The sequence below is a fragment of the Vespa crabro genome, chromosome 11 (assembly GCF_910589235.1).
Source record: "Vespa crabro chromosome 11, iyVesCrab1.2, whole genome shotgun sequence".
Classification (NCBI taxonomy): Eukaryota; Metazoa; Arthropoda; class Insecta; order Hymenoptera; family Vespidae; genus Vespa; species Vespa crabro.
Genome location: NC_060965.1, coordinates 2,038,603 through 2,049,935, shown reverse-complemented (window position 1 = coordinate 2,049,935; position 11,333 = coordinate 2,038,603). Strand labels below are relative to the sequence as shown.

The 11,333-nt window shown below is 38.3% G+C and overlaps 1 protein-coding gene across 4 annotated transcripts in view; it reads left to right on the top strand.

Annotated features, from left to right (window-relative positions):
* The window catches only part of LOC124428104, an 80,226-nt gene continuing 68,893 nt past the window's right edge, over positions 1–11,333 (top strand). Inside the window, exons 1-2 of one of the 4 annotated variants that reach the window (XM_046971749.1) lie at positions 1–136; positions 1,552–4,827. In XM_046971749.1, the coding sequence (XP_046827705.1) occupies positions 4,661–4,827 (167 nt within the window). In that variant the 5' untranslated portion in view covers positions 1–136; positions 1,552–4,660. Of the gene's footprint in view, positions 437–1,551; positions 4,828–11,333 lie in introns of all 4 variants that reach the window. The other 3 variants (XM_046971746.1, XM_046971748.1, XM_046971747.1) reach the window with 3 other exon arrangements.

Below are 11,333 nucleotides of genomic sequence, written 5' to 3'. Positions count from 1 at the left end.
GTCAGGCAGTGCGGTGCCGACTCTTGCTGCCGCGGCGGTCGCGGATTTTGCGGCTTTGCGAGAGAGAGAGAGTGTGTGTGCGTGCGCGCTCGCGCGTGTTTACACGACTCGAGAGAGACAGAGAGAGAAAGAGTGGGTGGGTGGGTAGTGCGAAGAAGTGAGAAAAAGATAGATAGACAGAGAAAGAGAGAGAGAGAGAGAGAGAGAGAGAGAGAGAGAAAGAGAGAGAGAGAGAGAGAGTGGAAGAAGAGAGAGAAAGAGAGGGGTGATAAAAAGGGAGGAGAACAAAATCGAAACGTGTGTGACGTCGTGTGTGTTGTCCGTGTATGTGTATATATATATATATATATATACACGTATATATATATATGTGTGTGTGGGGAAATATGTGCGTATGTGGTGTCGTTTCCTCGGCACGAGGATCATCATCGACGTGGTAAAAAAGAGAGCGTTATCGAATCCCTGATAATATAAACCATTAGCTAAAAGTTTCGACCAATTCGATACTCTTAGATATTCGAATTATTTCTCTTCTCTACTTAACTCTCGTGAACCCATAGAGGAATATAGTGTGATATATATATATATATACACACACACAAAGAGACACACATATATATACATATACATACATATATATATATATATAAAGAGAGAGAGAGAGAGAGAGAGAGAGAGAGAGAGAGAGAGAGAGTGAGAGAGAAAGAGAGAGAAGAAGAAGAGAGAAAGAGGGAGTGTGATAGCAGAAACGAACGAGATCGTCGAGTGCGAAGAGATATCGCACCGTTGACGAAGCGCTGCTCCGTCCGGGGCGTGGGTGCATCATCGCGCCGCCGGTTCACGTCACACGGCCGACGACGACCACCGACGGGCCCCAGGAATACAACATACAACAAATATACACATAAACATACACACACACACACACACAAGCATACACGCGAATGTATCACCGAGATCGACATATAATAATATAACCGCAGAGAAAAGCAGCTGCCCCCTTCCCTCCACCCCTCCCCTCCTCCGTCGCCGCCTGCTCTCTTCTCGGTTCTACTATTACTTACTAACTATACTACTACTACTACTACTACTACTACTACTACTTCTTCTTCTTATTATTATTATTATTGTTATTATTATTATCATCATCATCATCATCGTCATCGTCGTCGTCGTCGTCGTTGTCTTCGTCGTCATCGTCATCTTTACGAAACACGACTATTCTTTTCTCTACGGTGTTATAATTAATAATAATAATAATAATAATATAATAATAACTTTATCATCGTTCGTCGTTGTCTCCTCGTCGTCCTCTTCGTCATCGTCATCATCGTCATCGTCGTCATCATCGTCAACCTCTCTCTCTCACATCGTACAATCCTAATTGAGAATTAATCGTAATTCGAGTAAATCGTAATTCCGACATAAGACGTCCAGTCGACGAGCATCCCTCTCTTATTATTATTATTATTATTATTATTATTATTATTATTATTATTATTATTATTGTTATTATTATTATTATATTATTATTATTATTATTGTATCAAGAAAGGCGCTTCGAGCTTCTCCGTCCAATTCGTCGTTTATCGTCGTTCATCGATTGCTATAAAAAAATAAGGAAGAAGAAGAAGAACAACATAACAACAATAACAACAACAAGAGTAACAATCGAAGGAACAATTTGAAAGAAAAAGAAAAGGAAACTCAAAAATAAGAAGGAACTGTTACTGTGACCGTTGTGCGATTGTGTGATAGGCTGATAGATTGAAAAATTTATTAGAAAAGTTGTTACAGTGGATAGAAGAACAACAAACAATAACAATAACAACAACGTCTTTCATTCGTTCTAATTCCCTTCGTTCTTTCTCAATAATCCTTGATTTTATTGGTGATAACAAATTTCTTTTTTTTTTCTTCCTTTCTTTTTCCTTTTTTTCCTGATATATATATTTATATATATATATTGTATAAATTTAAATATATATATATATATATATGCACATACATATACATACCATACGAACATATATACATATGTATATGCGTGTATATATATATATATATGCTTCTTTGTCACCCTTCTTCCAAACCATCCCTTTAATCCTTCGCCATCACCTTACCCGTGCCGGATAGACGTAATAATATTTGAAGATAATAAATAACGGAAGAGAAGAAACGAATAGTAGAGAATAGAGAAGTGAAGAGAAGAGAAGAGAAGAAGAAGAAGAAGAAGAAGAAGAAGAAGAGAATTCAAGAACGGAGAAGTGGAGTGGCAATCTCGTTCGTTGCTCCGTCGGACGTGTACTTGGAGTGTCAACTACACGCACACATATACATATACACCTAGAAAGAAAGAGAGAGAGAGAGTACGGAAAGATCGTGTATATATCGGGTGTCCCGAAAAATTCTACCCGATCGATTTTTTCCTAAAAATTTTCATAAAAATAGTGTTTCGTGTGTGTGCGTTCGTGCGCGCTTATGCGCGCGCGCCCGTGTATATAGTCGCTGTAACAAGAAGGAAAAAGAAAAAAAAAAGCGTATATAATGACGACGACAAAAAGGACGATGAAAGGAGAAAGGACGAATCCTAAGACGACGTCGAGGACGACGACTACTAGGAGGACGAAAACATCATCGAAAACATCGACGAGCTCTAGGGGTCTCGATTGAAGTACCCCCTCTCCTCCTCAACCCTCTCCCACCTCCCGAAGAAAAGAATAAATTAATAAATAAAAAAAGAAAGAAGAGAGAGAGTAAGAGAGAGAGAGAGAGAGAGAGAGAGAGAAAGAGAAGAAAAAAAAACAACTTTCAACGACCTACGTGAGGATTATATTTTTTTTTTTTCCCACCAAAGGGGAGGAGAGAGAGAATATAGAAGAAAGGATCTTCTCCCCCTATCCTCATCACCCCTTTCCTCTTCCTCCTCCTCCTCCTCCTCCTCCTCCTCGCCCTCCCCCTGTTTGTACGAACAACACACACACACATACGCGCGCGCTCTTCTACCCCCACACCACCCCCGGCCCACCGGCCAACCGGCCCACTGGTCAACCGGCCCACCGGTTCGGACGTACCGAGGGGATTAATCTTCAATATAACAAACCAAGTGGAAAAAGAAGAGATCTATTGAAGGGAAAAGAGTGTGATCTATAGAAGAAGATCTATAGAAGGATTTATAATAATTATAATAATAATATATTATATATATATATATATATATATAATATAAATATAGACAGAACGAGATAGGTTGAACGTTAGTAGTAATAATAATAGTAAAAAAAAAAATAAAAAATAAAAATAAAAAAAAAAGGAGGGAGGAAAAAGTAAAAAGGAAGAAAGGAAGGAACGAAAGAGAAATTGAAAAGAAAGAAGTTGAAAGAAGATAAGGAGAGGGAGAGAGAAAGAAAGAGAAGGGAACAAAAAGAAAAAAAAAAGAAATAAGAGAAGAAGATCGTCGCGTAGTCGACGGCGACCGAACGGATCGCAACACCGTCGGTCCCGTCGCCGCGACGGAAGAAGGAGTCTCACGACGCACACAGAAACACACGGAACACGGGCCACCGATAGAAAGACAGACAGAAAGACAGACGGACATTATCTATCGTCTGTGTCGTCTGTGTCGTCGTCATTGTCCTACGTACGTATACGTACTCGTTGCGACGGCCGTGTGATTGCTGGTAGTAGTGTCAGTTGGTGCTCTACTAGCAGAAAGGAGTATTAGTATTAGTACTAGTACTAGTGGTAGTATCAATAGTGCTACTGCTACTGCTGGTGGTGGACGTGGACGTGGTCGTCGTGGTAGTGCTGGTGTTGGTAGTGGTGGTGGTGGTGGTGGTGGTGGTGGTGGTGGTGGTGGTGGTGGTCGTAGTAGTATTAGTATTAGTAACAGCAGCAGCAACAGCAGCAGGAGGAGTAGTAGTAGTAGTAATAGTAGTAGTAGTAGTAGTAGTTGCGGTGGTGAAGCAGCGATCGTTACTAGCCCGAGCAACGCCAAGAGCATCGTCGTCGTCTCGTGGAGTAGCGCGACAGTGGCAGCGTCGCCAGGAGAAATTGTAGTAGTTGTAGTAATAGTAACTGCTGTGGTGGTGGTGGTGGTGGCAATAGTGGTGGTGGAAGTAGTAGAGGAAGAAGAAGAAGAAGAAGAAGAGATAGAAGAAGAGGAGAAGGAGAAAAAGGAAGAAGAGAAGGAAGAAGAGGGAGGAGAAAGAGGTGAGATTGGAGGTGGTGATCAAGAAGGAAAAGGAAAAAATATTAAGAGAGAAAGAAAGATAGAGGAAAAGAGAAAGAATAGTGTGGTAGTATTATTTCGTCAAGAAGAAACAGAAAGACGAAAAAGAGGAGGAGGAGGAGGAGGAGGAGGAGGAAGAAGGAGAAGAAGAAGAGTAAGTGGAGGTGGGCTTTGCACGGATCCGGTCCGTCGGTCGGTGGTCATCGAAGTTAACCTCGACGAAGGTTCTTCACGAAGAAAAAGGACCGTTCTCGAGGAAGATAAAAAGGAGGTAGAAGAACCGAAGGAGGAAGAAGAAGAAGAAGAAAAAGGAAGGAAGGAAGGAAGGAAGAGGAGGTGGAGTAGTAATAGTGAAGGGGTAGGAGGAGGAGGAGGAGGTGAAATATCCTCATCGCGGTTTTCCCCGCGTCAGAGATCTCTTCAGAGAGTATGCAGGTGGCAACGCTGTTCAGGGAGAGCGCCACCCTGCTGGGTGCCTCCACCTTGGATCCCCCGCAGACTCACCACCATCAGTCCGTGCATCAGCAACAGCAGATCCAGCAACAGCATGCCGCCGACTTGCATCTCGGTCACCACATGCAACATCACTACAAGATGTAAGTTTCTCTCTATCTATCTATCTCACTATCTCCCTCCTTCGACCAATCTTCCCCACCTTTTCTCTTCTTTCTCAACCAACCCTCCTCCCTCTTTTTTCTCCGCTCCATCTCTCACTCTCTTTTTCTTTCTCTCTCTCTCCCTCCTGCCGCCCATCCGCCTGCCTGCCCGTCCCCTCTCCTACACCCCCTACCCACCCATTCCTTTTTCTTATCTAGATCCACGCTATTGCACCCTAGAGTAGAACCAAGGACAAAGCTTATTGTTACTATACCATAGTATTTACTTATTTTCTAGAACTGTTGTTCTTATAAACCTCGTTATATTCTTTCGATGATTTTCTCGAAGAGGATCAAACGTCATCTATATGAATATACATACACACACTCACGCACACATATATACACGCATATCTTATCTATCTACTTTTACTTTCTACTTATTCCGGAGGGACGCGGCGATTCGTTAAGCATGCGAGCACGTCTTATTAAAAATTCTCGCGATGTCAGGTGACGCATAACGCAGTGGTCACGTGGTATCGAACTTTTAAGAAAGAAACATGGCGCCGACTACGATCGTCCGTTCGTCTATTTTTTAAAGAAACGAATGGTTCTCGTTGACAACCAAGGGAACAAATGTTTCTCTCTCTCTCTCTCTCTTTCTCTTTTTCTCTCTCTCTCTCTCTCTCTCTCTCTCTCTCTCTTTCTCTCGATTATATATCGTTTCGCACAAATACCTTATTATTACTTCATTACTAAATAACAATGAAAATGATATATATATATATATATATATAAAGAGAGAGTAAGAGAGAGAGAGAGAGAAACACGTGCAGTGGTGGTATCGATCAATTTACCACAATCCACGTTGTTTCCGAGACACGTTCTTGTTTATGTCATCGCGCGCAAACGAATTTGCAAAACGTAATATATCCTATGTATCCACGTAGATGATATTTACATCTTTTTAATTCGTCCTTTTGTTTAACACGTTGGTAAATAATATTTGCTATGCGCTTACGCTTCTCGGAATTCTATATCGGCCATTTTACATTTTCACGTTAAATGACACATATCGTAAGAAGGTACTATATTCGAGAAGAAAGAAAGAAAAAGAAAATACTTCCTCTTATATATTGATAATTTAATATAAAGGGAAGAGGAGAAAAGAAAAAAGATGATTTATTTTATTATAGGATGAGTCAAAAGTTTCTACTATTCCTCGTAGAATCTTATAATCTGACGAAGAAGAAGAAAAAAAAAAAAAAAGAAAAAAAAATCGACCACAATCTCTTACTTCGTCGATCAGTATTTTAAGATTAATTAATTAATAATAAATATTTTCTCAAAAGGAACGGTCGACAAAGCTTATACGAATATTTCGATTGTTATTAAATAATTAAATGTCAGGATTACGTAAGGATTATTGACTCGCTTATATTAAATACTTTATTAATTGTAAATAATTACCTATCAAGATCTGTTAAAAATACTTGTAAAAATATTTCAAAATACCATCCGTAACACCCACCTCTATGCCGCCTACTTTAGGAATAAATAAAAAAAAAAAAAATCAAAATTGTTCTCGAAGAATCGCTAAACTGTGATTTGTCCAAAATCATTTGGCAAATTTTTTTTCACGGACTCCTCGTCCATACACTGTCCGTCCTGTATGAAAAAAATTTTGGACGAAAGGAAAAAAAAAAAGAAAAAGAAAATGAAGTTATTACGGTGTTGGTGTCGTCGAAAATCGCGTCGAGATAAAAATGTTCCACGATGCTCGTTCTCTCTCTTTCTATTCGTTCTGTGACACACAGTAGTGTCAAAAGAAAGAAAGAAAGAGAAAATGAAAAAGAACAAGAAAAAGAAAAAGGAAAGAAATAAAAAGAAAACAAAAAAAAAAAAAGAAAAGAAAACATAAGAAAAAGTTTCTCCGAAGTTTTCAACGAAATAATGTTGGGTGTAGATGTATCTATCTATATATATATATATATATATATATATATACACACACACACACACATACACACAGACAGAGGTGGTACGTGTAAAAGAACGTGGATATAGAACAAAAGAAAGAAAAAAAAACCGATGGTAAAGAGAGGGAGGAAGGTGGAAGGGTAAGAGGGATGAGGGAGAGAGAAAGAAAGAGTGAGCTAAGGGTGGAGGAGGAAGGGGTAGGAAAAAAAATGTAAACGTGAAAAGCACGTGGCGCGGGAGGCCTTTTGGCGCGGTATAAAGGAAAGGATGAGTTAGAACGAGACGGGGATAGATATATAAAGAGAGAAAAAAGGAGAGAAGAAGAAGAAGAAGAAGAAATGGGCAAGGAGAGAGGGAGGGTGGGTGGGAGGGTGGGAGAGAGAGAGAGAGAGAGAGAGAGAGAGAGAGAGAGAGAGAGAGAGAGAGAAGGAAAGAGAAAGAGTTATAAAATATAATAAAAGAAAAGAAAAGGATGGCGAATACACGCGCGAGCCACGTGTCGCAGATAAATCCTCGGAGGATAAATCGAGCTTATCAATAAGATCGCTTTAGGAGTCTACGATCGTTTCCTTTCTCTCTCTCTCTCTCTCTCTCTCTCTCTCTTTTTTTTGTTCTCTAGTTCTCTCTTTTTATCTATCTATCTATCCATCCATCTATCTATCTATCTCTATCTCTATCTGTCTGTATCTCTCTATCTCTCTTTTTCATCTTACCTCGCGCATTTCTTTCTTATATCTTTTTGGTTTTGCTGAATCCTTCTCACCTTTTTCTTTACTTTTTTTTTTGCTCCTTCTTCTCTTTTCTTTTTTTTTTTTTTATTTATTTATTTATTTTTTTTAATTTTTTCCTTTTTCTTCTACTCTACCATATTCAGGCACAGTGCCGACCAACAAGTTATTCATGTATTCCATAACTTTGGAATACATGAATAAACTAACTCACATTCGTCGTAGTCGTAGTCATAGTTATAGTCGTAACCGATGAACCTGTATTTTTCGATACAACCGATTCGAGAACGTTTAGGGTTATATGAAAGCAAAAGAAATAGAGAGCGAAGAGACGAATGAGTCTCGATGTATCGTTTAGCTTATAGAAGACATTCAAAAGAGATCTCTCTCTCTCTCTCTCTTTTTTTTGTGAGTGCGTTGATCGTTTTCACCAGTCGTAAAAAAAAAAAAAAAAAAAAATTGGTGAAAGCGGCCATACATACTCTATTATATAATATCTTAATTTCGTATTATCATCGAATTTAGTTACATCTTGAAGCTCAAAAATTTTGAGGGCAGAAAGGGTGCGGGGGAACTGAACAACACCATGTTTTAATTGACAAATAAAATTTGACGTAGAAAAGAAGAAAACAATTATTTTCATGTAATTCGATTGTAATATTTGAAGGTAATTACTCGTACGATAAAAAAAAAAAAAAAACGCAAAAAAACAAAAACGCAGTATCAAGATTGTTCTATTATATTCGATTATTTCGATTAAATTTTTTATTCTCAATAAATTTGATATATTAATGATGGAGTCCGAAGAAAAAGAAGATATTAAAGAAATATGACGTCTTAATGACGCCTAATTTCAATTTCAAATAAAATTCAAGATAAATATAAAAATTTCGAGATAACAATCAAAATTATGCTGTATTATTACTCCATCATCATTTTTTAATTTTTTATTCTACTTCATGAATTTAAAATATTAAATCGCGAAGCGAGAATAGAAAAAAGGAAAACGAAAAAAGAAAAAAAAAAAACATGACGACCTAATGGCGTCTAGTTCCAATTCCAAGTAAAATTCTTTCCTTTTCTCTCCTTCTTTTTCTTTCTATTTCTTTCTGAAGAGAGGGAAAGTAAGTCGATTGAATCAAACACGGGTGGCGTTAGAATCGGGATGATATCCTTTGGAATTCCACGACCTTCCTCAATCTTAACGGACGAAAGAAATTCTTCCGTCGTTCGTTCGATGAAACTCCTTGGAAAAAAGTTCTGGTGACCTGAGTCTCCATTAGGGTCTAAGGATTCACACTTTTCTGGATCACCATTCAAATCGATCATCATTTCTAAGCACGCTTTCGAATATCAATCGCTATTTCAAAATGCAAGGAGCACGTTATCTATGCGATATATATATAATATATATATATATATATATAAAATATATATATATATATATATATATATATATATATATATATATATGTACATATGTATCTAATGTATATTTGATTATTATCGTTTTAACATGACCCTGACCTTCCTATCGTTTGGTGCATCCGTCGAGTAAAACAAGTCGTGAGTTTGTTCTCAAAGTCTTTCTATGTTCCATCTTTGTATATTTTATAGGTTTTTTTTCTTTTCTTTATCTTTTTTATTATTATTATTATTATTAATTAATTAATTAATTAATTAATTAATTAATTTGTTTATTCCTTTTTTCTTTTGCTTCTATTTTCTTGGATGATGAATTTTATATGTACCATAGAAAAATGATAAATATTCGGGAACGGAAAAGAAAAAATGTTTTAATAGATTAACCAACAAAAAGTGAGGTTATAATAGAAATATATATTTGCGCGTATGTATATTCAATTACTTGTATCTTTGTTTATTTATTTATTTATTTATTCCTCATTTCCATTTTCTTGGACAATATGAATTATATTGAAATATATAATAATTAAAAATAAATCAAAAAGGTCCGATGAAGTAATTAAAAAGAAAAAAGAAAAAAAAAAGAGTTTGTAATAGAAATATACTATGTGCCTATTTGTCTCTCTCTCTGTCTCTCTCTCTCTCTCTCCCCCACTCTTTATTTTTTTACAAAAACGACGAATTCTTTCAGGAATTATATTCGAAAGGGAAAAAGAGAGAAGTTGTAATAAATACGGAAGAAAAAAAAAGTTAGGTTATATTGAGAAGGGAATATACGTCCTTGCTGGACACACACACACACGTATATGTACCTGCAATGTATGAAATTGGCGCGAAAATTTAAAATTCGGTTATTCGGTCCCGATTATCGGAGTTTCCTGTACTCCCACGACGCTCGATATAAATAAATAAATAAATAAATAAATAAATAAATAAATATATACATACATACATATATCCATACATACATATATCCATACATACATATATACATACATACATATATATATATATATATATATATTCGCCTTTCTTTTCTCGTTCATATACGTATATATATATATATATAAACGAGATGTAAAAAGAAGAAAATAGTCGATAGGTGGTACGGAAGGAAAGAGTTTTTAAAAGTCAGCTCCTCGGACGTGCGTAAATCGCGAGAAGACGCGTTTCAGCGCGGGCGAGAAGTCTTTCTCTCTTTTTCTCTCTTTCTCTCTCTTTCTCCCTTTCTCTCTCTCTCTCTCTCTCACTCTCTTTCTCTCTTTCTCTCGTAAGCCTTCTCTTATTTTTATTTTAGCTCGAAGCAAATACCGAGACAAGGGGAAGGGGGAAGGAGGGGCGAAGGCGGTGGCAAGGGGAGGTGGCGGGGGCGGGGGGAGAGGAAGAGAAAGGAGTGAAGTGAAGAGAAGAAGGAGGTGCACGATGAGGAGGAGTAAAAGGAGGAAGTAGAGGAGGAGGAGGAGGAGGAGGAGGAAACAGAAACTGTTCGCTGGTGCGTGAGCGTGTACGTAAGAGCGAGTGAAACAGACTGATAGTTGGAGAAGAGGAAAGAGTGAGATAGAAAGACAAAGAGAGAGAGAGAGAAAGAGAGAGAGTGAGTGAGAGAGAGAGAGAGAGAGGTGGAAGAGGCGGAGGTGGATGAAAAAAGGCAGAGAACGACGAAGCGAACGGCCAGCCGAAGAGAGCCGCTCATCCAACGAGCTCTCTTCTCTCTCTCTCTTTCTCTTTCTCTCTCTCTCTCTCTCTCCCTCTCCCTATACTCTCTTCTCTTCTCTTCTTGTCTCTTTTCCTCTCGTTCATAGTGCTCACGCGTACCACGGTTTCGTAACACGCGTCTCCTTCCTTTTCTCGAATACATTCCTCCTCTGCACCTCTCACCACCGTACCTCTGGAACCATCCTCCTCTTGCTCTTCCCACCTCCTTTACCTCCTCCTCCTCCTCGTCCTTCTCCTCACCTTTTCTTCCTTCTCTTTCTATCTTTCTAGTCCTCCCTCTTTCTCTCTCTCTCTCTTTCTCTTTTGCTCTCTCTCGCTCTCTCTCGCTCTCTTGTCGCTCCTCCCCCTCACCCCTTTACTCGCTCAATCTCTCACTCGCTCGCTCCCTCGCTACTTGCTTACTTGCTCGCTCACTCTATTCAACATAACCTATACAGCACACAGACTGCAGGTCGTTTCAAAAGTCTGCTCGACCGACTCCCAACTCTATCGTACAACCTACTACTACTTCTTCTTCTTCTTCTTCGTCTTCTTCTTCTTCTTCTTCTTCTTCTTCTTCTTCTTCTTTTTCTTCTCCTTTGATCGTTTCTCATCGGTAAAAAATAAAAAAATAAGAAGAAAAGGAGGAACGATAGAAGAAAAAAAGAAAAGGAAAGA